The 27,937-nt window shown below is 48.0% G+C and overlaps 6 protein-coding genes across 6 annotated transcripts; 1 reads left to right on the top strand and 5 right to left on the bottom strand.

Moving 5' to 3' along the window:
* Positions 1-3,239: 3,239 nt before the first annotated feature.
* Positions 3,240-5,983, top strand: ColSpa_09826 (lysM domain-containing protein; the record flags this gene model as incomplete). The annotated part of the gene is made up of 3 exons (XM_049276038.1): positions 3,240-3,672; positions 3,768-4,142; positions 4,209-5,983. The coding sequence occupies 3 exons, from the start codon at positions 3,240-3,242 to the stop codon at positions 5,981-5,983; spliced, it is 2,583 nt and encodes an 860-aa protein (XP_049131995.1).
* A 776-nt stretch (positions 5,984-6,759) lies between these two features.
* On the bottom strand, positions 6,760-8,319 carry ColSpa_09825 (uncharacterized protein; the record flags this gene model as incomplete). The annotated part of the gene is made up of 1 exon (XM_049276037.1): positions 6,760-8,319. One exon carries the CDS (start codon positions 8,317-8,319, stop codon positions 6,760-6,762), a length of 1,560 nt encoding a protein of 519 aa, XP_049131994.1.
* A 2,638-nt stretch (positions 8,320-10,957) lies between these two features.
* ColSpa_09824 (putative sterigmatocystin biosynthesis peroxidase stcC) lies at positions 10,958-12,127 on the bottom strand (the record flags this gene model as incomplete). Its single annotated transcript, XM_049276036.1, has 3 exons — positions 10,958-11,072; positions 11,131-12,027; positions 12,084-12,127. The coding sequence occupies 3 exons, from the start codon at positions 12,125-12,127 to the stop codon at positions 10,958-10,960; spliced, it is 1,056 nt and encodes a 351-aa protein (XP_049131993.1).
* A 1,319-nt stretch (positions 12,128-13,446) lies between these two features.
* Positions 13,447-14,973, bottom strand: ColSpa_09823 (acyltransferase easC; the record flags this gene model as incomplete). The annotated part of the gene is made up of 1 exon (XM_049276035.1): positions 13,447-14,973. One exon carries the CDS (start codon positions 14,971-14,973, stop codon positions 13,447-13,449), a length of 1,527 nt encoding a protein of 508 aa, XP_049131992.1.
* A 311-nt stretch (positions 14,974-15,284) lies between these two features.
* On the bottom strand, positions 15,285-17,001 carry ColSpa_09822 (cytochrome P450; the record flags this gene model as incomplete). Its single annotated transcript, XM_049276034.1, has 2 exons — positions 15,285-16,794; positions 16,865-17,001. 2 exons carry the CDS (start codon positions 16,999-17,001, stop codon positions 15,285-15,287), a joined length of 1,647 nt encoding a protein of 548 aa, XP_049131991.1.
* A 2,630-nt stretch (positions 17,002-19,631) lies between these two features.
* ColSpa_09821 (highly reducing polyketide synthase curS1) lies at positions 19,632-27,250 on the bottom strand (the record flags this gene model as incomplete). The annotated part of the gene is made up of 8 exons (XM_049276033.1): positions 19,632-19,807; positions 19,877-20,564; positions 20,623-25,007; positions 25,060-26,053; positions 26,106-26,468; positions 26,530-26,798; positions 26,860-27,004; positions 27,062-27,250. The coding sequence occupies 8 exons, from the start codon at positions 27,248-27,250 to the stop codon at positions 19,632-19,634; spliced, it is 7,209 nt and encodes a 2,402-aa protein (XP_049131990.1).
* Between the last annotated feature and the right edge of the window lie 687 nt (positions 27,251-27,937).

The following is a 27,937-nucleotide window of genomic DNA, read 5'->3' as shown; positions in this document are numbered from 1 at the left end:
GATTTTAGTTGATTTTGGCTGATTAGAGAGAGATATCAGTATTCTGATAGTACCGTTGAATTCGTCTTGAAAAATGGGCCTTAAAAGTAGTTGGGTTGTTATAGTGTTGTTATTAATAGTATAGTGTTGCGTGGTTGCCTTAGGTTGAAGATATATATGGGCCTTCAATTGAAGAAGCTTTCACCAGACGGCAAAGCAGTTAGTCTAGTAGTTTAGCCATCCTCTAGATTAACTAATTAAATTAGCAACTCAATTAGAGCTCTTAGGTTCAATTCCAGCTTAAGGTATACAGTCTTTATTAGATATAGACTAGAAATAACCTTTAACCGGTAAAGTAGGATTATAATTTACCCAGAGCTATAGTAGCATAAAATATAGCGATAGGTGTAGTGCTTACTTAGTAAGCCGGTCCCTCTATTCTGCTGAATATAGACTGCTAGGTATAAAGTGTAGCTACCTTAGAGCTATATTCCTTAAAATTCCCTTAGCTAATATAATACATCCCTTAGTAAAATTAAATTTTTATTATATAAAATAAGGGTATAAGTATAAAGGAAGTTAAAAGTATAAAAAAAAGTAAAGGTATAAAGGTTACCTTCTCTACTAAGCTAGGCTTATAACTAGTAAGAATAACAGGAAGTTATTTATAATAGTTATAAAAAAAAATAAAAAAAAATAAAGGTAAACAGAAAAGGTATATATATATTAACTGTTAAGGTTTTATTATATCTTTTTTATACTTATAAAACTGTCTAAGTAGAAAAAATATCTCTTAGTTATATAGAAAGTCCCTTAAATACATATAGTATCTAAGTGTATATCTAAGCGTATATCTAAGCGCTAAGAGGTACTTATAGTTTCTTATATATATATATATATATACCTATATATGCCTATAGATAAGTATAAGCGCTGATATATGTAATGCTTAGAAGTATATGCGTTTATATGCAGTAGACTACATTAGTTTGTAGTAGTTTGTATTAGTATAGTTATATATAGTAATATATACTTTTATAAGTTATTTTTTAAGAAGAATCTAGAAAAAATAACTATATATTTATAGGACTTTTAGTTATAGAGTTATAAAGAGATTTATATATAAGAATTATAAGAATTTTACTTCTTAATTCTTAGTAAAATAACCTTCACTTTCAAAAAACAACTATTCTCACACTCTAAAAGGCTACTAAGACTTATCTTATAGCTATATTTAAAGGTATATAATTACTATAATTAATTACTATAATAACTAACTTATATCTTTCTAGCTATCTAATTAACTACTATTTATATTAAAAGAGTTACTATTATAAAGAAGAATATAGACTATATTAAGTCTATTCTTTTTACTATAAAACTAATAAACAAAGACTAGTACTATTATCAACCTCCTCCAAAGTCCTTTTAATCTCTTAGACAAGAGCCATCTAGTTCTAGTTCTAGTTTAAATAAAAAAAAAAAAAAAAACTAGCCTAACTACTACACAAAAGCTTACACTTAAGCAGTACCACAAAAGGCTTCAAAAAAAGAACCATAGTCTAATAAGGCTTTAGGAAAAAAACCACAGTTTAATAATTAAAATAGATACTACAGAAAGAAACAAGAATACTACTTAAAAGACATTTCTATAAGTAGACTAATACTAAGGATTACTATAAAAAATTATTACAAATAAAAAGATCTTACTACTAGTACCTAACTTCTTACCTATAAACCTCTATATAATACGCCTTCTTTAACTTATTACTTAGTAATAAATTCTAATACTTTACTCTTAAAACTACTAGTTTCTTTTCCTTTATTATTAATTAATTTAAAACAACTAAATAAACATCATAATTAAAATCTTTTTTAAACCTTATAAGGTCTTCTATTACCTTATTAACCTTAGCTTCTTCTTATAATAGTTACCTTTTTTCTCTTTCCTTTTCTTATAGCTTTAACTCTAATACCTCTTTTTTACTACTAAAATATTTATTCTTAAGCTCTTATATTAATTTACTAATATAAATATTAACTTTAGTAATAATAAGTCTTTTTTTTAGTAATTTACTATTACTAATAAAAATATACTATTACTAGAATTATTTATTAGATTACTAGTTTTATAAAAATATAAAAGTATTAAGAAATAATATAAATAACTATAATAATATATAAAGAGACTAACTTTCTTATATATCCCTTAAGTTATTATTATTATTTTTATTATCTTCCTTATTCTTATTTGCCTTAAAGTTAATCTCCTAGCTATATATAACCTTATTAACTAATAATATAACACTACCCTTCCTAGTGTTTATACCTTATATCTCTTCATATAGATCTAGTAGTCCTAACCCTTTTTTAAAAACCTACTTATACTTTAAGTAAGTAATTAAAAAGTTCTCTCTTACCTTATTACTACAAGAAACCTTTCCACTATCTTTATTAAACATATTACTTAACTTATAAATAATAAATATCTAAATAAAAAACCTCTTTTTCTTACTATTATACTTATTTTTTATCTATTTACTAGTTATAAAACTAATAAACTAGCCCTTAATATTAATTTATACTATAAGATCTTTAAAGACTAGTTTTCTTATAATAACCTTATTAATATTAAGGTTTTTATTACAATATAAATCAAAAAGCTTCTCTATAAAGCAATAAATAAGCTCTAAAGTCTAAATAATATAAGAATATATTAGTATTTATTAACTAAATAAATCTTTAAAAAAAAGATAATATACTACTTAAAAATTCATTATTAACTTTATTATATTCTTTATTATTATCTTTATTATAGACTTTAGTAACGTCTTAAGTAACCTCTTCATTAAGCTATCGCTTCTTTACTAGCTTTCTTCCTAACTAACATAATAGGTCTTTTCGTTTATTAGCAGTAAAAGCTAAGGTAATTAGTTAAATAATAATAGAGCCCTCTATATCAATAAAAAGCCCTTCTTTACTTTACTAATCACTTATTATAAAGGTATAAGTAATTATAGTAATTATTTATAATAATCTAATAAGAAATGATAATATAGATGGAAGTGAGGGGAAATAAAGCTTATTTAGCCTAGAGAAAGGGGAAAGCGGTGAGGATAATATCTCTCTGTAGCCGCCTGTTCCTCCCTGTGTCTGAATAGACACTTACTCTCCCTTCCTCTCCCCCCATCGGATGTCTTAGCCCCATCCACTGTTCACTCTTTTGTCCCCGGTGAGAAAGGTCAAGACCGTTCATCACAATGGTAGTCCTGCGGCGTTGTGTCGCCGGGCTTGGGGCCCTTCTGAGCCTTCTTAGCCCAGTGCTCGCCATCAAGATGCTCTACGACGACAGTCTTCCTGAGGATCTCAATGCGGCATGTTCTGCGGCCCTCATGTCTGACATCGCTTGCGATCCTCTCGTGCCGGCCCTCCGCCATGACTTCTACTACCCTCCTGCAACGCTGACCCGCATGTGTACTGATGGCTGCGCTTCTGCGCGCCAGTCGTGGGAGAGCTCGGTCCGGTCTGGCTGTGGCAACGATATTGTCATTCCTGGCGAATATGACCTTGACGTATCGCCCATTGTGCTCCCGGCCACCCGCCGGTACATCTATAGCTTCACGTGTCTCAAGGAGAACGATGTCTTTTGCGGCCCCGTTGCGGCATTGGCAGCTTTCTTCACCGATCCTGGAGGTGAGTCTCCTGCTCCGCGAATGAACGAGCTTTGACACGATGTGATGGCCAATTTTGGACTTGCTAGCACATTTTTTACTAACAGCTTGCCGCAGTTTCCGTCTTCAACTACATCAACGAACTTCCCGAGGGCGCCGTTAAGCCAGCGGATTGTGACCCGTGTCTCGCAGCCAGAGTGCGCCTGCGATCCGGGTCGCCTTACTTTGACGGCCCCGTCGTGGCCAGCGAGTCCATATACCAGAGCATGACGTCCAGGTGCGGCATCTCTGGCCAGCCCGCCACCACATCCACGATCGACTACTTTACCAGCCAACCAAAGCCCACCGAGTCAGTCTGCGACGGCAACATGTACCAAATCCAGGACGGTGATGATTGCTACAGCATCTCTAAGGCTCAGAGTGTCGGTACAGCCTGGATGCTGTCTGACAACCACCTCGGTGCTTATTGTTCCGAGTTCCCAACTTCGGGTAGTCTGTGCATAACCAATACGTGCAAAACTGTCACGGTGGCAGTTAACACGACCTGTTAAGCAATAGCCGCGTCTGCCAACATCAGCGAGATGCAGCTTCTGGCTTGGAATTCTGTCATCAACCCGGTCTGTTCCAACCTCGACATGATGAATGGCACCACCCTCTGCATCGAACCTCCCGGACCCAAGCTGCCCCCGGCAGTGACAACGGGCATCCCTCCCTCGACGCCTACCACCGCTGCTCCGATCCCCTCCAATACTGCCATTGGATCTGACAAGCCCTGCGGCCGCTGGTACGAGGTCGAGGCTGGCGACTACTGCAACATGCTAACCCTCAAGTTTGCCATTTCGCTTCCAGACTTTTTGTTCTTGAACACTGGCATCAACTCAAACTGCACAAACCTCTTCGCCGCCGAAAGTTACTGTGTGCAGGCTGTCGGGGATATCAACACTTACCCCGGCCGGCCTGGACATGTCTCCTTCACCATTGACCCCAGCGCCACCTTCACCGGCGTCCCCTTCACCATGCTGCCCAACGCCACCATGACTCTGGATCCGAGACCGACCCAGCTCCCGTTGGCCACCGGCGTTCGCGACGACTGCTACTTTTACTTCAAGGGCGACGAGTACCAGTACTCGTCTGACGTGTTCGGCTTCTGGAACAGCAACTGCGAGATTGCAGCGTCCAACTACAACGTCGACTTTGACAGCTTCGTCGCCTGGAACTCGCTTGCGACAAACGTCACGGACTCGGCATGCGTTTTCCAGGTCGGCCTGCAGTACTGCGGCTCCTGGGGTCTGCCACCCACACCGACCACCACCGAGGAGCCTGAGCCCACCGGAACCGGGAACGGGCCCCAGCCGCCAGTAGCCACGCACGACGGCCAGCCGGAAGACTGTAACGGCTGGCACGTCGTGTCCGACAGTGACTCGTGTCGATCCGTCGCCGACAACGTCGGAATTTCTCTCGCGACGTTCCTCGAGTGGAACCCTGCTGTCAGCGTTGACTGTACCGTGAACTTCTGGGTCGGACAGGCGTACTGTACTCACAGGCAAGGCCAAGGGATTAGTATCTCGTCTTCTTCCGCCACGGCCACCAGTAGCGCGGCAACAATGAAGCCGACCCCGCCTGCTCCCACGCACACCGGCCAACCTGCCGACTGTAACAAGTGGGACATCGTGGTAGACGGCGACAGCTGCGGGTCCATGGCCGCGGACAACGGTATTACTGTGGACCAGTTCTACGCTTGGAACCCGGCGGTATCCAAGGACTGCGTGAAAAACCTTTGGCTGGGGCAGGCATACTGTGTCGGCGTATCAGGGGCTGGCTCCGGCGTCACGACAACGAGACCCTCTACCTCCTCCACAACCGCAGCAGCCCCGACCCCTCCCGCGCCGACACACACAGGCCAGCCGTCAGACTGCAACAAGTGGGACGTTGTGGTAGACGGTGACAGCTGCGGGTCCATGGCCGCGGACAACGGTATTACCGTGGACCAGTTCTACGCTTGGAACCCGGCGGTATCTAAGGACTGCGTGACAAACTTTTGGCTGGGTCAGGCATACTGCGTCGGACGATCTAGCGTCGGGGGTAATACCCCTACCACGACGTCGTCGCTGTCAACGACAGCGAAGCTAACTCCTCCCGCGCCGACGCATACCGGCCAGCCGGCCAACTGTAACAAGTGGGATGTCGTCCAAGATGGAGATAGCTGCGGCTCTATGGCGAGTGACAACGGGATATCAGTCGACCACTTTTACAACTGGAACCCGGCTGTGAGCAGGGACTGTGTAACAAACTTCTGGCTTGACCAGGCGTACTGTGTTGGCGTTTCCAGCTAGAAACAACCATCAGGACCTGTCATATGATTTGATTGCTCCGCCGAGATAGGGAATCTATAGTTTCGCGGGGGTTTGGGAGGGGGGAGAAGATACCCTAACATATGTGAGGATGTTGTCTTTAAGGATGTATTTTCCAGGATAGACGTTCTTCAGGCTAAGAAAAGAAAGTAGTGTAAAGTATATTATTTTGTTTTGTAACTGAGGTTGTAAATTCCTCGTCAATTCTCATGGCGCGTGAGGAGACTTGGGGGTGGTTAGCAGTATCAAAAGTGACCAATGCACTAATAACTAGCCTCTTTCTGCTAATTAAATGTACAAACAACAAATTCCTCAGACCCGGACTGGGGAGATGACAATCCCTTTATTAGCAATATCCTCTACCCCCCAATCCTCCGAGAATTTTGACTTGTTGCCCCGCAGACAGCGTGATTATATACCCAGCCATCATACTTCGGTTCCTTCCCTTTCTTCTTGTTGGACTTCCACTAGCAGCAGCAGTTGGAGAGCGTATGGATTGGCCGCTTGGTTGGATAACATGCAATTGTCTGACTTGTATTCTTTTCGCTGCCATCTCCCAACTGATACAATTCATCTTGAGAATCTGCTGAAATGACCCATATGCAAAATTCTTCGGGATGCCTCCTCGATGATGATGAGCATACGTCCCCCCCCCGCTGCTGCGATCGCATATTCAACCGGGCATTTCTAAAAAAGAAAGGTATCAGACCACGTCTTCTCGAATCCCCAACAAAGGATTGGTCTGGTAGCCCGCCCGACTATATGGCCAAAGACTCGCCATTTCCCAGCAAGTCGTGCCCCGAAGTAGGTCTATACTTCTCCCACTCAAGATCGAGCCACTCCTGGCGTCCCAGGCTTTCGAACAGACTCATGACCTCCGCGCTGGGTCTCCAGTCGCCAACCTGCCACTGCACCACCGGCGGTGTTGGTGCCACACCAGCAGCAGCAGCAGCATCGCCGTCTTTCTTCCTCTTCTTCTCATCACCACGCCCGGCAATGAACTTGATACCCCATCTGTGGCCCTTCCTCATCGGCAAACCGTATTCCTCCACTTCTCTGTCGTCTGAAGGGTCCCACCACAGGTACGTGAACATCTCGGCGTCCTCGAGACTCGGCATATTGTCGCGAGTCAGAGATTTGGCAAACGCCGCAAGCAGGGGCTCGATCCGCTCCCTGCAGGGCTCGGTGCGGAACATGTCCAGATCGTAATCGTACTGGTCGTCCGGGTTGTCGCCGTACTCGACGTCGAGATCTATATCCTCGTCCGTGTCGGTTTCGCGGGGGTAGTGTTCTGTGTCTGAGATCTTGTACCCTCCTTGTTCCGAGTCGTGCGGATCCTCACCACCGGGGCCGACAAAGTACCACCGCCCGTCTGGACGGAGGGAATGGAACTCGAGCCGGAATCGCCGCATCTGTGACCACTGCTGGTCGGTTTGTGCCTCGTGACTGGGAAACAAGTCCGGAGTGACGACAGCACGCACGTCGAACAGTCTTAGCTGCGCACCGAGCTTGCACAGGCCGACAGACACGGGGTCCTTATCCGCCGGATGGATCAGGTTCGGCCGGGCTACAGTCTGGTCGTGCTTAGGTCGCGAGAAAAATGGCCAGAAGTGCAGTGCGGCCCTGGTCAGACTCGCGGGAATCCTTTTCCCGCAGAGGTGCTTCTCCTGGTCCATGATGGCGGCGCCGAACTCGTGGCGGGCGTCTCGTAGGGGGCCCTCCCACGGCCAGGTGTAGTGCTCGCGCATCACCCTGCTCGGCATGGAAGAGGGCATGGGCCGCTCCCACAACCAGCGGGCATTCCACTCTTGGACAGCCGGCAGGTGGACAAGGCACTGCAGCGGCACGAGAGGAGACAGAGGGCGTATGTCTGTTGCGTTTTCGGCGCCCGAGCCGTACGCCCTTGACCTGATGGCCAGGCTGCTCACAAAGGGAAGATCGGGCAGTGTCTCGGGGTCGTGCAGTTGCAGGCGACGCGAGTGGTACCTGCGATGGTGGCATGCTGGCTCCTCTGGCTCAAAGTTCTGTGGCTGGATTTCGATCTTGATGCCGATGCTGGCTGGCGGTTCCTCGACCTCGTTATAGGCGGCGGCAATCTGCTTGTAAAAGGCACGGATGCGCACCGACATGTGGGCGCTGATGGCCATGGTCTCCTCGGCCGGTTCATGGCACGGCAGTGGCTTTTCCGCGTATTCGTCGACGAGAAGGAGCGGCAGCGGGAGATCATATTCGGAATTCCCAAACTTTGCCTCGATTGCTGCCTTGACCGTTTCGAAGATCTCACTCTCGAAATCCGGGTCGGTCTCGCGAAGCGGCATGTTAATTGATATAATGTGACGGATCAGTTGGTAGGATCTTTGTTTGGTGAGAGTGCGGGAAGTGGGGGGGGGGAAGTGGAGGGAAGTACCATGCAGGTTTGCTGCGGAAGCGGGAACGGCCATTATATATGCAGAATAACCTACCTACTTGCGGCTTGGCATCATGCAAGACTCACTCGGGGAAGGAAGAGCTATGATACAGATTACGTGACGATAAGGAATGAGCACTGATAAGGAATATGGAATAAGCGGTCGCAGCGGATACTGAGATTGAGCACTCATTCCACTTTGGATGAGCGCTCAGTGGGGGTTAGCAAAACTCGGCAGGAGGCTGGCCTTTGGCGTGCTTTCGAAGAGTTCGGAGAATGTCGTTGTTCCACACCAAGTTGTGGGGTGTCGGATCACCGGCGGCTCTCAACCTATCCACGGTTTTGAATAGGCCTTGCGGTCCCATTCTATGGTGAGCTCACTCCGCTGATCCCGGATAGCGTTGATCTGTCCTGCGATTCGTTCGGCTTGTGAGTCGTTTGCCCCAACGCTCTCTCTTGCAGTTCGATACTCGAAACTCAGCCCCTGGGTATCGGTGCGCCGTTTCCAATCCTCATGATCTTCTTTTCGAGGGTAGATAGGAGCGTCCTCATTCCTCTACAGACCCGAGCGGGCTAAAAGACTGCACAGCCGCTTCTGTTCGTTAAATTAGAGCACCGCAGCAAAAGCAAGCCTTGGGAGATTTTCGCGATGTGAACTGGCTGATAGCTCTCTTGAAATACGGGCGTGGTGTGGAAGACTGTCAGAGGCTAGAGTCGTACAGAGTAACGAGGTCGACGATGGGCACAGGTAGGGGTAGGTTTTGACTGTTATTCCAATCTGCCTTTTCCCCAAGGTCCGCTACAGCTATTCCTTATATGCACCCTGGGTCCCCCCCTCCCCCCTTAACCAAGCCTAGTTCCCTTAGCTATAACGTATATGCATAGTGAGTCGCCCATCAGAGTGAGTCGCCCACGTTCTTATCGTATATAAAAACCCTATTTTACAACTATTTATTAAAAATCCATTTTAAGCTAAAAATACAATAGGATTTCTGTTTTAGTATTTGATAAGCGTTAAATTATAGGAAATAATACTTTAAGAATTTTACTTTTAACCTTATACCTAGATCTCTTATCATGAGAGCTAGATAAGCTAGTTTATGTAAGACTGTAACAGCACAACTCCCTTAGCCAGATGGTTGTACGTCACAAGGGCATATAAGCAGTGTTGACAGCAGGGCTTGTACGCGTGCAAGCACTGACGGATCTTTTGGGTCTTTTGGGTCAATTGGTCATGGTCGCGGAGTCTAAAGGTCCTTGCCACAGAGCATCACTGTCAGCGTTCTGTTACAAAGACACTATTATAAGTAGAGTAAGAATTTCTAAAATATTATTCCTTATAATCTAACTCTTATCGGACACTAGAGCAGAAATTCTGTTGTATATTCAGGTTAAAATGGATTTTTAATAAATAGTTGTAAAATAGGGTTTTTATCTACGATAAGAACGTGGGCGACTCACTCTGATGGGCGACTCACTATGCATGTACGTTAACACTAATCTAATAGCATTATACTATTGCTTTTCTTTAACGGTAATATTAATAGCTAACTTTTATTATTAAAGTCTATGTTAGCTGCTTAGCTAAAATCCCTTAATAATCCCTTGACTATGTGCCAATGCGGCCCCAGCTACCCTGCCGACGACCCCACTAGTGCTGCGCCGGTGCCCCCCCCCCTTCTGGGCGCCTGACAAGATGGAGGATGGACAATCTTGCGGTGCTTATGCATGTGGCCGGCCTACTTGAGAAAACTCGAGAGGACTTGGAACTTGAGGCCGGAGATGCAGCTGGGCGGGCTAGTGGGTTCCCGAGACAGCTTCTCCGTAGACTGGAGGAGTGGAGATAAGGGGAAAGCACAGTTATGCTTTATGTCTTCAAGGGGGTTGCGTGTAGTAGTTCTTGTCACAGGAGAGTAAACACGGGCAGAGGGAGAAGTACCTTTAGTTGGAATATAACAGCTAAAACAACCAACACGTGAAGTACCACAGGCCCAGAGCTCCCGGGTGATCTCCCCGAGAAGAGCCCGGAGGCGGTCGCTAGCCTCTCGAACGGCGTTCGGCCGGATGGCAGACCCTGGCGGGCTCCGCTGTTGCACCGCGATACCATTTCCGTTGCTGAGATTACTAGGGTGTGAGATCAAACACTTTGGTTCAAAAGATCTCTGAGAATATTCCGCCGACATTGGGGGTGAGGGCACCCAGGCGGGTGGACGAGACCCCCTTTTCACTGCCTCTTATTGTATAGAATAAATGCAGGCTATTTTCCTATTTCACAACGGATAAGAACACATTCATTTGGTGCTTGATCGTAGATCAACCCGCTATGGTCTGTTTTGATCACAATTTAAATTACTGGTCATAGACCTGTAATTTTACTCCGGGTCGCCAATGCATCGTACATGCCAGGAAGAAGCTGCTTACAGTTCTTCCATGAGATAAACGTTAGAAACTCCTCGAATTCAGAAGCTCTCTGCCGAATTTTCCCCCTCTAACAGCCATGTCCATGTCTCTGCGCTCTTGGAACAAGCCTTGCGATCGTGAAAGTCTTGTCACTTCTGTCTGAGGCGTACGTGGACTGGCATGCCATCTTTGGGGTGGCCGATCCCGTCTCCAGCGACGTACAAGCGCTGGCCTTTTACCATATCCTTAGGGCCTTTCAACCCCCTGAGAAATGGAAAGCTGTTAGCAGTCTGCACTATACCGGGGTGAAGTACTAACTCACTTATAATCGTCCCATTCGTCCCAGGCTTCCTCGATATCGAACTCACGCAATATAAGAGCTGCAACTAGTTTGATCTCTACCAATGCGACCTCTTGACCGATGCAGTCTCGAGGGCCTCTTGCAAAAGCACGCCAGGTATCTTTGACAGGGTGTAGTCGATCCTCCGCAGATACCAGCCACCTGTCCGGCAAAAACTTGTCCACATCAGGCCACAACGATGGGTCGTGCTGCATACCGGGACCTCCATCCCAGACCAGAAAGCCCTCAGTTGAATTTTGTCTCCCGGAGTCGGGGTCGGTTAAATAGAACCCTGGCTCTCCGCCCCGCATCGTGGAGGCAAGCTGGTATAGCCGTAGCGTCTCCTTAATTACCGCCTGGGTATATCTCAACGAGTTAAGTAACTGTGGAGAGTTGCTCAGAATATCGGCAGCCTTCTCCGCGTCCGGGCCGAGTATCTCGTCATGCTCAGCGCGGACCTTGGCCAAGCTACCCGGGTTGTCCTGGAGAACCTTGAACATAAAGCACAAGGCACTCGCCGTCGTCTCATGGCCGGCAACGAGGAAGGTCTTGAGGTTACTTATGATAGTCTCTATCATGTCTGGGTCTGTGGCTGGGTTTACCGCGCGCGCATCCGCTTCGTCTGAGAGGTGCATTAGAGCAAGGTTTAGAACCGTCTTTTTCTTGGAAGGCTTTAAACCAGACTCGAGGGAGCGCATAATGCTGGGGTAGAGTTGATTGTGGATGATCTCGTTGTTATGGTCGACGGCCTTCTGTTGCCAGGGAAACAGGTAACCAAAGCTGAAAGCTTGTCTAATGCCCATTAAACGTAATTGGTCTGCGAGGGCGATTCTTAGGGGGCCGCCGATAGGGTTTGTTTGCTCATGCAGACGTTCGTCCCTTGAAAGTGTCAGTAATGAAGTCCGCAGCTGAGTTGCGCGATGGTGCCGGCTTACAACACTGCTCGGACGATGATGTCAAAGGTAAGAGCTGTCGTCATGTTACGGAACTGAAACATCGGCCCCCAAGACCCGTTCGGCCCAACCCTTTGACGCAGGTTCCCCGCGAAGACCTTAATCTCTTCTATGAGTTCCGGGACTATCGTAGAGACGTTCCTAGAGCTAAACCCTGGGTTAAAACAGGACCGCCACTTCTTCCACTCATCACCTTGCAGGGTGGCAATATCTTTCCCCTTAGTTAGGGGATTCATGAAGTCTAGTGAAGTCTGATGCTTGTCGAGGTTTTTAGTTTGAGTAAACTGCGCCGCTACTGTATTCTTATAAGCAGCTACGATAGGCGACCTCATGATAGGCCAAAGATCGAGGTAGATCACCGGTGGGCAGTGATCCAAATCTGGAAAGTATCTCTTGTAGTTGTTAATGATCCATGGATGGAAATTGCCAATGTTGATGTCTTTCGGGTACTCTTTGCGGAATTCGAACATGACACCCAAGTGTCCCGTTATCCAGGAGTGCGGTAGCATGGGCTGAGGCTAATTGTTAACCCCTTTGCAGATGAATGTTGGTCGTTCGGTACTCACAATGCCTTGCGCACGCACCTGTCTGAACTTCCTCCTGGTCGTGTATGCTCTCCATATTAATTTAAGAAGAAGCGTGCATGTAACAGCTGCTGTGAGAGTCAATATCAATGGCAACATTGCCGCCGATGTTGATGAGATCATGTAACCCAAGGCTTTTCAATCCTTCGGGGGGAGTTGATTGAGCCAAAGTAGTCGTTGGTGTTCATGAATACAAGGCATGGAGATGCGAGGGCTGTCTAACAGTCCCACGTAAATGTGGCAAAATAGGCGGGCTGCTGTAAATACATGCGTAGACTAAAGAGAACCTAGGCTTAACGGAGAGTCCAAGAAAGGAAGTTTGTTGAAATTTCCCTCCTTGGTCGCGCCGGTGAGCTTAAGCTGAGCTCCGACGGAAATTGGGGCATGGTTCGAGAGTGTTAGTCTACGAGTCAGCAGTTGCGTGCGCTAGGTCAATCAAAGTTGACCCGATAGGCGTTACATGGCAAACCAGTGATTAAGGCGTGAACTGGCGAGGCGGTGTGAGGATGCGACCGTTTTACTGCTTCGAGGTTAAACATTCGCTGTACTGATGAGACCACGTTTGGCTTTGCACAGTTGCTCAATGGGATCCTAGCCCATCCCGTTGTATATGCGGCCGACTTCGACTTTTGGCTCACAAGGAATTTATATTGTGGTCTACCCTAGTAACCTGCAGACAAGAAAGTTAAACAGGACGATGAGGTAGACAGGGGTTGCGCATTACACTGAGAATTATCCATGTGAAACCCCAACAAAAAAAGTCAATGACAACAAAAAGCCGCATATCTCGTAAACTCCTCATCCCCCAAGAGCTGCTCCATTTCATCAGCAAACAAACTAACAAGCAGCTCAATACCGCCGTAGGTCTTCATTGGCAGCACCATGCATAGTCTGAAGTTCGCATTAAACGCATCCATCAACGGCCGTAATGACTCGGGCTTTCCATCATTCTCAAAAATGTCCGCCCCGAAATTGATCTTATCTAGCGGTAACAACAGTACCGACGTAATCATAACATCGAATCCGTCAAGCCGCGTAAAAGCGTGTTTCAACTTTGTATAATCTGGAACTTCGCGCATAAGTGTGAATGCGTCTTTGACCAAATCTGGGTTCACTTTAGCCGCTTGAGCTCTGATGCGAAGAGCGACGTCGCGGAGACTCGTCGCCTCAGCAGCCAGCTCTACCACTGGCATAGGGACTTTGTTCACAATGACCAGGTTCCCCGCGTAAGACGGAGGGAGTAAAGGGTCAAAGTCCGGACGACCATCGACTGGAGACTCGAGATGCGAAACCTCGTCTGGTGGTGTGGCCTGCCCTGCGGCGATGGCGGCCTTGTAACGGGCTTTCATCAGAGCTCTCCAGAAGAGAGAGAGCAAGGCGTCGTTAGCCGACAAGCCTGTTCCGTGTTGTGTCTCCCCAAGAACATCTCTTTTGAGCTTGTTGAAGTTTTCAGGCGAAATGTAAAAGATGCTAGACTCCATCTTCCGATTCTGTGCTAGGGGTTGGGCAGGATCCTCTGTCCCTGCGTCCTCCGCATCCGGGGCTTGAAAGCCGAGGAAGCTCCACGTGTCGCGCAGGATCTCGGAGACGGGCTTAGCAGGCGTTCTGCTCCACAGCCGCTCAAGGAGAGTACGATCGAAACTTTCTAGCGCCAGCCAGCTGCAGACGTCTCCGGCAGGCTGGCTCAAGTTGCGACAGTGCTCCGCCCATGCCCTCATTGTCGTGACCATGCCGGTGGCATCGTTGGCTGAGTGATGGAACCCCGTTGCAAGAAGGCAACCGCCATTGACAAAATTTGCCTGGGCAAGAAAAATATCCACTCCGCCAGATAGATCTGGGACAAATGGTGCAGCCAGAACTAACTCATCGTCGAACGCAGAGAACTCGAATCCGGCGTCCCGGAGATCTTCGAAGTCCGGGAGGACCTGCGAGAGATCTTTGAACACTAGCTGCCGGGGAGAATCGTGCGAACTGCTTGCAGCTGTTCGGTCGTATGAGACAATGATATGCCCCGGCCGCCAGTCGGGCTCGCGTTTATCCCTGAGAAAGATGCGGCCATCCAAAAATGGAAATTGTCGAAGCGTGCCCCGGAGTCCAGCTTCTAGATGAGAAAATGCTCTCTGAAAACTGACACCGGGTTGCAGTGGCAGGTAGATGATGAATTTGATGTATACTCTAGGTGGAATCAGGTCGAAAACGCTCAGCTGAGTTGTAATTGTGTCGGGTGACTTGCAAGCTGGGCCGGTGCTGACCTGGTCTGCGGCTGTGGTGTAGGCGTGAGTTGCCATGGCGAATAATCAGGGCTAGTTTTACACTTCAATCGGTGCATCTACCCGACAAACAGTTGGAAACAGTTTTTGAAAAACTGTGTTTGGGGGCACGACTTAATATGTCACCTGCTCGACGCGAGCAAGCTTCATACATAGAATTGCGCCCGGAACATCCAAAAAGGGAATCTGCAGGCCCCAAACTTAAAATGAGGAGGGAGCATGATGCTTTTGTGAGACTTGTTCAGATAGTGGTTGTGTTGACATCACATTTAAGGCTACGGGTTGCAAAGTAAATCGAAGTCATGGGTAGTTGCGGCGCAATGCCACATCTATTTTGTCGATTTGGAATGTGTCTCCGGCCACCAAGTCCTCTTCATAGCCCGAGCGTAGAAGTTCAATGGCCTGATAACTATAAACTCCGGATCATACACAACAGCCTCAGTAGAAGCGTCTTCAAAATGATATCGGTATACCAGCTTCGCCATGACGCTCTTGACTTCCAGCAACGCTAGGTTGTATCCCACGCAGCCACGCGTTCCTGCAGCGAATGGCGTGTACGACATTTTGTGTCGACTCTTGACGGCATCTGTATCCCATCTATCTGGTTCAAAACGTGAGGGATTTTCCCAATGTGCCGCGTTCTTGTGCAGTGATGGAAAGGTAGGAATGATAACTGAGCCTTTGGGAAGGAAATAACCCCCCGGTAGGACGACATCTTCCCGCGCATTTCTTGCAGTTTGGAAAGACGGATTGTGCATTCTCTGGGTTTCTTTCACAAATTTGTCCAAGAATGGCATCTCGGTCAGTTCGTCATAAGACCACTCTTTCTGCGGCACTGCACCATTGTCCACGAGTTCCTGTAACAGACGTTGCTGGTTGCCAGGGTACTTGACAAGGGCGTAGATCAGCCACGCTAGTAGCGATGATGTGGTGACGAAGCCAGCACCAATCATAATGACGCAGTTGCTGAGCATCAAATCCTCAGGCAATTTGTCTCCATTCTCATTAGTGGCGCGCCGCAGATAATCTGCCACACATGTTGCGCGAAGTGCTGCGTCTTTCATCGGCAAGTCTCCAGAGGTCTTCACAGATTGTTCGATGCCTCTTGCGACACCGCTCCACAGCAGCTCCCTGACGAGGCGAAGTCGCTTTGGCGTGCCGAATGGGAGATAACCGTACCAGCTACCTCTCAACGAAGTTTTCTTCATAAGAGAAAGATATTCGCCCAGCAATCGTATGGTTTCGTGAGGTTTTGAGTCTATCGACTCAAAATGGCCTAGGTCCATACCCAATATCACTTTCCAGATAATTTCACCCGCCATTTTAAAGGTGTAATGATATACGTTGAAAGCCATTTCCTTGTCGTCTAGCTCATCAAACACCTTGTATGATCTGTCGACGCATGCCTGCAAGATCGGTGTATAGTGTCGCACTCCTTTAGGCGTTAAGCTGGGAGGGATAAACTTATGTGCTAGCTTGAACGCTGGAGCATCGCTGTCGCAGGTAAATAGTGCCTCGTTGTTTCGCATATAGTACAGCGGATGGCTAGGGTCTGATGTGGTCTTAGTGAAGAATTGCCCTTCACGCAAGACTTCTCGAGACACGTCTGGGTCATTGGTGAGGTAGATCGTTGTGCCCATGTTCACCGTCTTGATGACTGAGCCGTAGCGCTCCAAAAGGCGGTCATAGTTTCCCAGAGGATCGGGATACAGCTCGTACCGGTTACCGACGTACGGGAGAGGCTCCGGCCCGGCTGGTTCGCGGACGATCTCACCATTGACTCTGATCTGAACAGGGACATCGCATTTTTCAATCTCACCAAGACATGTAAGAACGCTCCTACGATTGTAGAAAGAAATTGCTGGAGTCGATATGAGCCACATTCACACATGACAGAAGCTTCGCTCACTGACAATTAGAATCGGAAACGGAAAAGACTTTGGCAATTCCGGCTTTGAGCTCTTGCATGCTCTTGATGCTTGGGAGAGTGAGTGTCTGGCATCGCTCGAGAGAGCCATGGCCGATGGTGAACTGTTGTTGGAACATATCGCTGCTCGACAGAGAGTTGAGCCTTGGTTGGTGATGCAGGTTGAACGATGACGATGGGTTTGTTGATGGACCCAATTTGCCTTTGTTCAACATAACTTAGCCGACTGATCGTGTATATCATGATGATTCTTGTTTCCCCGACCAAAGCAGGGCCGAAGTACGACTCGCTCACTCCCTACCCAACTTTGGACATGCCCCAGTTGCGCTTTTCTCGGAGAAGTCCAAAAGCGCATAGCTGGGAGACCGAATCGGGATGTCCCGCTTGGACCGGTCCGTGCAATTGCCGTGTTGGGCCGGTCCGTACTCCACTTTTCGGCTGCGTTCTCACAACCGATGATGTCTGGGCTATCCTGGGTTAAATGACGACGAGTACCAAAGCCGAGAGAAAGATTGTTTCGTCAAAAACAAATGGAAGCGCCGTACAGGACACGGAAACAAGTTTTCATGCAGAGTAGTACATTCATGCTATCATAGTTGCGGCCACTATGAAGATCTATACCCCAGCACAACTAGAAAAACATCATGACGTGAGTGATCTATGGGTTTCAATTCGTGGAAAAGGTAGGTGTCGACATCGGTCATATAAATCAACATTAACTTTACATAGTCTATGACGTGACTAGCTATGTGGATGATCATCCAGGCGGCATAGAAGTGTTGAAAGACGTCGCGGGTTCTGATGGCACCGAGAGCTTCGAGTATGTAGGGCATTCTGAGGATGCCTGGAATACATTGCATAGGTTTCAAGTCGGTATTTTAGAGGGATATGTAAGTAAACAAGACCTATCATACATCATGTTCAATCTTTTTACTAACCCGGAGCAAAGAGGGATGATGAGGGCCAGGACAAATTGACCCAAGCCTGGGATACTTACCGCTCTCAGGTCAAAAGAACAGGATCTCATCGTCTTGGTTCAAGCGCCCTTGTTTTGGGCATATCTTTGCTTGGGATTGGTTTTCTGTTCAAAAAGCTCCTTCAAACCAATGCTGCTTCCGAAGAGACGGTCGTCGGACAAAGGTTTTTTGATTCGGATTGGTCGGGTATGTTACCTTTTTGGATGGGAGTTTTGATCGCTTCTGTTCTAAGCATGAGCGGGTATCTTTATTTGTATGCGCAGTTCACGAAGACGTTGGAGTACTACGGTGAAGTTTGGGATTATCCTTCATACTTCAGCTGTAAAATGAATAGGCCGAACGTCTGATATTGGAACTGTCTTGATTTTGAAGAAGAGAGCTCACATCAGTGAGTTATCCATTAGTCTGACTCGTTCACATAGAAGGACCTACATGATAGTTTGCCCATGAACTTAAAGCCTGCCATCTCTCCTCGTATATAAGTACGAAAGCCTCCCCGTTCAAGATTGCCAGATCAGAAGGTTAACCGAATACTCGTCATCAAAATGCACACTTACTTCCTTGGGCTTAGTCTGGTAGGCTACGACTCCCTTTGGGGACGCATGATCCGCAGCGGCGTAGCGGGAGCAGTAGGAATTGTCAAGCGGACAGGCACATTCCCAAATGGAGACCTCCTTCGAACCAACTTCACCGGCATGTACGTTTTCGATCAATTTCTCATTCCGGCCGTTATATTTTACAACAATATTCTCAGCAATGGTTCATCAGCAGACCGCATGCTGCTCGTGAGTCTTTTCACTACTATGCAGACCATGTCCCATTGCATGTTGGTGCTCGGATGGAGACGGGGTAAAAGACCATGGTGGGCTTCGTGGTAAAAATACATGTCCTATCTCTAACAGAGATCAACGCTGATGAATGGTAGGGAGTATTTATTTTGGGGCACATTCAATCAGGCCTGGGGCGCGGCGGCTGTGTATCCTCTTTGGTGTTTCACTCATGCCCAGCGACTTCTAAACGTTGGCCAGAAGACAGATGAGGAGGAAGATGTTGGTTCGACTGAGGGTAGGGAGGCTCTCTCAATACTCGCGACGTCGTTCCTGGGTGCAATCACTCCCGCAATCATACTCTATCCGGCATTCAATCCAAGTTGTACCACCCATCAGAGACAGGGGCTGATCGCATTCTACCGCTTCGCTCCACTCATACAAGCCTTGGCGCATCCCCTTTTTATTTGGATTTACGGAAAGATTCCTCAATCCAGGATTCGAAACCGCGGGTCAGCCAAGCCAAAAGCGTACGTTGCGGCGTCACTAGTTTTCTCGGGTATGACGGCAGCCATAGGACACGGTTGGGCTCTGTTTTGTTCAGGGAAGGGTGGTGTCCGTCGAATATTTTTGCCGGCTGAAGGTCTCGACGTGCGTAGTCCGATGGCCATTGCTGATGGGGCGCGTGACTTTCTGCAGATGGATATTTTCGTCATCACGGCAGCCTTGGTTCCTTTTGCCGACCTCGTTTTCAGGTCGTCTCGCCTTTTCAAACGACTACGCAAGCGTAGCACTTGGCTTGCAACGGGATTGGACTCATTCATCTTAAGGATAGGTGCCCTCACGCTTGCCAGTAGCATCATCTCACCTGGCGCGGTGATGGCGTTTTCTCTTGCAGGAAGAGTATATTATTGAAAGTCCCTCTAGTATGAATAGCTTCGCACAAAGTAGTGTCAGACACAATCAGAAGAGCTGTCGCAAACCGGTTCCTGCTCGGCTCCTTGATCATTGGCCCTCACCCCCGCCCCTGTCGACAACATGCCTAGTAAGCTTGCTTTTCTTGGCGATTTCTGACGCAAGTTTTGACAAAGGTGATGGACTCAGTAATTCAAACACAGACATGTCGCTCTGCAAGTCCCGGAAAATATGATTGCGAAGTTCGACAGCTTTGAGCGAGTCGACTGATCAGAGTCAGTAAGAAGTGACGCACAAACATGAGCCAAGTGAGAACAGTATAGAGAGAGACGTACCTCCAAAATCGTAAAACGATTTCTCAGCATCGACATCGTCAGGCGCAACATCCATCGCTTGGGCAGCGTAGGTCTTGAGGACTTGTTCGAAGACGAGCACTGCATCAGCGAAAGTCTGTGCCTGTGCAATTCTCTCTGCAGCTGGTGGCTGATGCGCAGTAATGCCTGACACCGAAGACGAATCGTGATTTACTCGATGGTTAAATTTGCCGTCTCTAGTCCAGGACACCGCTGAAGGTCCACATGGCATGGAGCTGCCTAGTCCAAGTACGATTTGTGGTTCGATGGGTTGACCATCGGCGGTGCGGCCTCGCATGGCTGCCCTTATCACAACGTCCAATTCTTTTTGAGTTGTCTGTAAGCCATCCCATCGATGCTCGTACATCTGAAGATACGCCTCCATGTCGAAATCTCCGGTGAAGTGGGCCGAGTCAGTGACTAGTCCAACGTCGATTGCAGTAGCTGCGAGATCTTGACTTTGACGGTAGTGTGCGAAGGCGTCCTCAAAAGTGTTTCCGGCGCTGTAGTTCGACTGCGCTGCATTACCAATGACACAGGTTATGGATGAAAGCAGAATAAAAAAGTCGACATTCGTAGGCATGAAGTTATGTAGATTCATTGTTCCCTGAATCTTGGGCTTAGTTGTCTTTTGCCATTGATCGTAAGTCATGTTTTCGAAGATAGCATCCTGCAAGCCGCAATGTTAGTATACTCAACTGAAAGCTGCAGAAACCCGGTGGCCCTACCTCCAGCACCATTGCACATTGAACAACGCCTTTGATGTTTCTTCCTTGGTCTACCAATCCTTGAACTGCACACTCGACTTGTGATGCGTTTGAAATATCGCACTTGAACGCATCCACTTCCAGCCCACGTTCACGAAAGGAGTCCAAGTCTCTCAGATTCTTCTCGCCCCCCGATCGAGACAGAAAAACGACGTGACCGGCACCATGCCGGAACATCATTTCCGCAATTCGCAATCCCAAGGCACCAAGGCCACCAGCGAGTACATACGTTGCTTCTGAGTCTAGTTGAAGTTCAGCTGGCCGAGAAGGACGAATCAGAACACTCGAATCGTAGTCAAACCGAAGAATGAGTTCACGAGCGCTATTTTTCGACCTTGGATTGCTCAGTTCCGAGACGGCGGCGACCTCACATGGTGTAATTGGCATAATTCTCCCATTCTCAACCATATCGAATGCTTCATGGAATAGGCGCTTTGCCAGGGCAGGCTTGGCTTGGAACAATCGGGATGGGTCCGCCCTGAGGACGGTGACGTTCCGATTGATGTCGGTTCTTGTGAGCCCTGGATTGAAATATCCGCGAAAATCGACGAAGACACCAAACTCTGACAAGCACTCAAAAGCTGCCGAGGAGGAGGTTTTGCCGCAACAAAGAACCACATCCGCTCCTAGCCCATTCGTATGCTGCATAATAGCTGTGCGGCAATCGCTCGAGATGTATTCAAAGACTCTGTCCTCACAAAGCCGTAGTTTCTGGCAGATTTCCTGTTTACTTGAAGAGCCACTGGGGACGGCGTAAACCTCTGCGCCAACCAGAGTCGCGAGTTGGACAGCTACCTGGCCGATAGGTGAATCCACTCCATGAATGATAACCATCTGGCCGCATTCTACCCTTGCCACCTCGAGCAACGCATATTGGGCTGCGACCAGTGCAGGAATTGTTGACAATGCTTCCTGGTAACCGAGTTCTTGAGGAAGCTGTCGAACAAAAGACTCGTGAACTTGAACTCTGGTTCGGCAAGGGCCGGACTGTAACGTCATCACACGCTGGCCAGCCTGAAAGTTCACGACTTCACGTGAAGTTGCTGCAACAACTCCAACAGCAGAAGTAGATATCATGCCTTTAGGCTGTCCACCTGAATCTTCCGCTGCATCAATTTTCAAGGCCGCATATTCCACTTCGACTTGGATTTCTTGCTTGCGCAGCGGTGCACATCCTTCATGGTTCTCAATCCAGACGAAGCAGCCGTTGTCTTGCACCAGTGCGTGGGGATCCGCCCTGCGCAAGGCTCCCTTGATCGGTTTGAGGTTTTCACCGCTGGGGGCAAGGTCTGTATCGATGCCCTTGTCTTCGACAAACCTGGGCACATAGATAGTTCCATTCATCTCAGCGTATTCTAGCTCCATTAACTGTGAGGCGCTCTGCGTGGAAGAAAGCCAAATGTCCATGATCACATTGACAGTTGACTCTGACCCCAAGTCAATTTCCCTGCTCAGATCAAGGTGGGGCAGTGTAATCTGCGAATACTCAGTGCGCATAACGCGCAAAAGCCCTTGAGATGGTGCGAACTGCAGGCCACCGTCCCAGTTCCGCATGAGACCGCCTCTCGTGATCCAAAGTAGATGCTTGACCCTGGATACGAGATGTTTGAATCGAGTAAACTCTTCTTCAGTCCATCCAGAGACAAATGGCGACTCAGCCTCGAGTAGTGATATGACATAGCCGCCTTGGAGCTGATCGACGTCATCCAGAGTTGTTAGATGAGGCTGACACCCAAGCATTCGTAAGTTGTCAAGTAGCTTCTTTACTAATGCCAATGACTGCTTAGACGGCTGAATTGGTTGAATGATGTAAACGTCTTCAGGCATTTTCAAGTTGTCGGTTGCCGTTCGCTTGTGAGCCAGAAGGAGTGTTTCTCGGGTTCCCTGCTGTCTCTCGTTTGCCCATGTGATCAATCCAGACGATGCAAGGACTTCTTGGACTTTACGCTCTTCCTCTGGAGAGACTAGAGACAGCCCAAGTACCCCCAAGTGACCATTTGAGCGAGTAAGTTCACACAGATGAGAAAGAGCTGAAAAGTCTCTCATTGTGTGGCCAGAGGCGTCCAAAATCAGGACCAAATCAAAAGTCTGCCCGGAAAATGGCAATTTCTTGTCATGTATGTGCCACATCTTGATGCCCACAGAAAGCCGAGAGTTCAATAGTAATGACTCAGTCAATTCCCTGACTTCTTCCGTCGCCGCAACGAGTGAAACTTGGAAGGGACTTTTATCTTCGCTGTCCTTGGTAGATTCGAAAAGGAGCAGCAAGTTTTGCAACATTTGTTGTGAGATTTTTGTTGCATCGGTGACTACAATGAGAGCTTCGTAATTCCGCAGCTTGTGATATAATATTTCCAAAAACGGAAACAATACGCTCAAGATAGCCGTCTCTCGGAAAGCCTCCTGAACCCAACGCTCTGTGTTCGATCTCAGTAGAGTCTCAGTTGCGCGGATGAACTCAAAATCTTCCTTCCACTGAATTTTGGCGGAGACTTTGCTTGCCGTTCCCTCGTTGGTGGACGGCGAGTCTTGCAAGGAGGTCACTTGCCTCAATGCGAAGTTTCGAACTACCAATTTAGGACTGTTCCAGGCTTCGTCTGAAACGACCAAGTCTCCAGCAGTCTCGCGGCCATTGATGCGCAAGCGCTTGGCAAACCCGGTGTAGACACTACCCTCACCCTGCGGCAAGTCTGTAGAGATGTACATTTGTTCAAGTGTGTAAGGCACCGCCGCCTCTTTTAGCGGCTTACCGTCAGAGAATGCGATGAAAAGGAGATGGAAAATGGCGTCCATGGTAGCTGGGTGAATGAGATGAGGGTACTCAAAGTTGGAAGGCATTGATGATTTGGTGTCTGGGATGCGGACTGAGCCATAGGCGCAGTACTCGCCGGGGTTAGCGGCCGCTTGAAAAACATTTCGAAATGTTGGCCCATATTCAATGCCTACAGCTTCGAGGTCGTTGTATAAAGAGTCAATATCAATATCCTTCGAGGTTTTCGTCGTGACTTCCTTCCAAGTAGAGATCAAGCTATCCCACTCTTTCTCGGAATCCATGCGATATTTTTCATCGTACGCTAGAGTAAGCGATCCGTGACAGTTCCTCGTCCAAGACCCTGTTGTGGAGGTAGAGTACACGGCGAAATCCCAAGTGTCGGGCGATGTTTCGCCGGGCCGAAGGCTGATTTCTGTTTGCACGGCTTGGTCTCTTGACGGTATTACTAGACCGCGTTCGAATTTGAGGTTCTGCAGAATAATCCCCTTGGGCGTGTACTTTGAATCTATCAGTTGGCGAGCAGCCTCAATGGCCATCACAATCATGCCCGCAGCCGGATACAGCATGGTTGCCGTGATCTTGTGATCTTCAATCCATGGATTCTCGGAGATTCTCAAAAAGTTTCGCCACCTGGGCTCCATGGGGTTTTGCAGGTCGACTGGAACCCCCAAAAGATCTGTTCGTGGACTACTCGGAAACCTATTTGACCGGGTGGCCGCCGACTCGTGCCAATACCCCTTGTTGTGATTCCAAGGATATGATGGAATGTCTGGGAGTGCCACTGGCGGTGGTTCAGACGAAAGACCGTTGACTTTGGAAAGTTGGACCCCATGCCCCGAAGCCCAGAGCTGGCCGGCAAGTTGCATGGTGGTCATTTCAGCGTCCTTTTGGCGAGTGATGGCCGAAAGGTAAGGCGCCTCCTTGGCAGCTTTGCTCTGACTGGATTTGACAATTTCCGCAACAGGACTTTGCAGGGCTCCATGAGGACCAATTTCGATAAAGGCGCTCCAAGCAGTCCGACCATGACCGCGTCCTCGCGATGCATCCGTTGCAAGCTCTAGAAGATTACTCATGGCCTGAGAAAACCGGACTTGTTCGCACATGTTCCTCATCCAGTAGTTTCCATCCAGATCTCCCGATGATACGGGTTTTCCGGTAACAGAAGAGAACATCGGCGCGACTTGGTCCTGTTGACAGAGTGGAATAATTACTCCCATCCGATCGAAATACTCCTGAGCCACATTCTCCATATGGGGAGAATGGTATGCGGTCTGGACGCGAAGCATTCTTGTGAACTTTCCATCCGCTGAGATGAGCTCGCACAGCTTAGAAATCGAAGAATAATCTCCCGACAACGTTACGCTGGAGGGACTGTTGACACACGCAACCACAGCTGATCGATGGGGAATCTGAGCGAGGTAGATTTCTGCGTCCTTCTCGGACAAACCAGCTGCGAGCATAGCACCTACTTGTGGGCTGACGATCCCCGCGACTTTAGCTGAGCACACACCTCGAAGATAGGCAATCTTGACGGCGTTGCAGCGTGATAGCAAGCCTGCCGCATATGCTGCTCCTAAGAAACAGTTAAGAATCCACAGAAATATCATGCATGAGCAAAGTCTTACCAATTTCACCACTCGAGTGGCCGACAACAGCTTTTGGTGTAACTCCCCAATACCGGAGCAAATCAACCAAGGCGATCTGCAAAACAGTGCATAGCACCTGACTGTACTGTGGCAGATCGACATTCGAGTCTGAGGTCTTAGAGAGCTCGTCAACTAGATCCCAAGGGCATCCGTAATGTTCCAGAAGAGCCTGAGACTTGTGGATGCTGTCTCGGAAGACATTGTTGTTAAGAAGCTCTCTGCCCATGGCCGGCCATTGAGCCCCTTGGCCAGTAAAGATGAAAATTGGATTGTCGTGCTTAGCTGCTCTCTTAAATTTCAGAAGCCCCTTTGACATTTGCTGTTGAAGATCCGACACCGACTCGGCGATGGCAAAACTGCGGTACTCGAAATGGGATCTTCGCGCCGAGAGGGTGTAAGCAATATCGCTGATGAATCTGGGACTCGAAGTGGCCTCTTTGTTTGAAAAGAGGTCGACATAAAGTGGTACAAATCTTTCAATGCCGTTCTGGTCCTTCGCACTGAAAACAAAGAGCCTTTTGCTAGCGTCTTCTCTGGGGGAGTCGGATCCAATGCTAATGCCAGACTCTGAAGAATCGTCTTCATAGGTGCTTGTTTTGTGATTCCCCGACAGATTGTGACTGCGAAGGTAGTTGTACGCGTCGTCCAGGATGACGTGGGCGTTAGCGCCTCCAAAACCGAACGAGTTGACGCTGATGCGACGTTGACCCTTGGTTGGCCATGCCATGTTCTCCGTAGGTAGGGCAAGATTCCAATCAGAAAGCTTCAGCTTTGGATTTGGTTTCTCGATACCCGCTGTAGGAACAAGTATGCCCTTTTCCAAGCACAATATTGACTTGAGAACACCAGCTAGACCTGAGCATCCCTCGGTGTGTCCAACATTTGCTTTGATACTGCCAACATATAGCGGGCCAGATTCAGCCGTACGCCCGGCTCCAATGGTTGCTCCTATGGCTGAAAGCTCAATGGGGTCCTTACACAAGTTAGCGGAAGCTTTTTGCATCGAGATAATGTCTAATACGCACACCAAGAGGAGTCCCTGTGCCATGCGCCTCAAAGTATTGAGTGTCGGCAAATGACAAGCCTGCAGAACTGTATGTGCTCCTTATAAGCTCGGCTTGTGCATCGGAGCTTGGTTGTGTGATTCCAGGCGTCTTGCCATCTGCGTTGACCCCTGTGCCACGAATTATTGCTCGAATCGTGTCGCCATCTCTCAGCGCATCTCTTAACCTCTTGACAATCAAGCAACCGACGCCTTCTCCACGCCCATAGCCATTAGCTCTGTGGTCAAAAGAGTGAGAAAGTCCCTCGGGGCTAAGCATGTGCATTGAAGAAAGTTGATGCATGAAGTTTGGGTGCAAGATCAGGTTGACACCTGCAACAAGCCCCTGCCATAGAGTTAGTTGATTCCCACCCGAAGTCTTATCATGCAGTCCTTTTCGTACGCACCATATTGATTTCGCCAAGTTTTAAGGATTGGCATGCCAAGTGAAGGGCATAAAGACTGGACGAGCATGCTGTGTCAAGTGTCAAGCTGGGTCCCCGGAGACCAAAAAACCACGAGACTCTATTAGCGATCATGGCCTCGCTCAACCCCGAAGCTGCAACATCTCCGACATCGTAGATCTCATGGGTCGATAGCTGCTCGTAGTCGTTGGTCATACATCCCACATAAACACCCGTCTGGGAGTTCATGAGAGTATCCACTGGAATACCAGCTTTGATCGGCACACATTAGTAAAGGAACATGAAGCAAAGAATATTTGAATCTTATCGTACCATTTTCAAACCCTTCAAAACTGACTTCTAATAGTAGTCTTTTCATAGGGTCCATTCCAGCAGCTTCTTTGGCTGTCATAGAGAAGAATGGGGCGTCAAAAAGAGAAATATCCTCATCAAGAAAGTAGCCGTGCTTCACACTGATCTACGGAATCAAATTTGTTAGTGTAAGCCACGAAAACAACGTCGAGTATTTACGTACAGATCCTTTACGATCAGGGTCAGGATGGTACCATGTATCAGCGTCCCATCGCGAGGGTGGAACTTTATCATGGCCACTTTTTCCATGACTGATCATGTCCCATAGCCTGCCCAACGACGTTGTCTTGCCAGGTAGACGACACCCGGTGCCAATAATGGCAATTGGTTCTTGTTCTTTGGAAGGTCTCATGGTGGTTCTTGTTAGTTGTTGCTGATTGGTTGAAAACAAGTGGTTGGTGCGGTCTGCTGCACCAGGTAAGAAGAGCTGAGAGCCCTGGTAACATTCAGATCTGATGAGATTACCATCACTGTCAACCAAGTCATCAGCACAGTACATTGACGTACCTGTATCATCAAGCTACAGAGCCGCATATTATTGCCCGGACATCACTTATTGCTGGTAGAGACAAAGTTCCGGCGTCTTGAGACGAAAATGCCACCGTCGGCCATCGCCGAAAACGTCGAAATGTATATAAACTACCCGATTTGGACGCCCGAACTCGCTTGAGATGCCAACCGAACCTCGCCACACCAACTTGAGCAACAAGTTTGCCACGTGTTCGGAATAAAACTTCCCCAATAAGAAGGTTTGTATTTGCCTCTCATGCAGGCGGATTGCGAATGCGACCTGCATGTTTTTTTGCTTCGAATCACTGCTGTCAAATATGAGAATTCTTGCATTGCATGGCGTTGGCAGCTCTGCCAAAATCCTTGAGACGCAACTTGTCGGTTTGATGAGGTCAGTCGATGCGAGCTACGAGTTTGTGTTGGTCGACGGTTCGTTTCCCTCACACCGAGGACCTGGTAAGCTTGACAGCAGGACACCACTTCCAGCAAAATGCCACGAGCTCCTCATGCTAATGTCATGGTGCAAGGT

The sequence above is a fragment of the Colletotrichum spaethianum genome, assembly GCF_022836535.1.
Source record: "Colletotrichum spaethianum MAFF 239500 DNA, contig31, whole genome shotgun sequence".
Classification (NCBI taxonomy): Eukaryota; Fungi; Ascomycota; class Sordariomycetes; order Glomerellales; family Glomerellaceae; genus Colletotrichum; species Colletotrichum spaethianum.
This window is presented reverse-complemented; position numbering and strand designations above follow the sequence as displayed.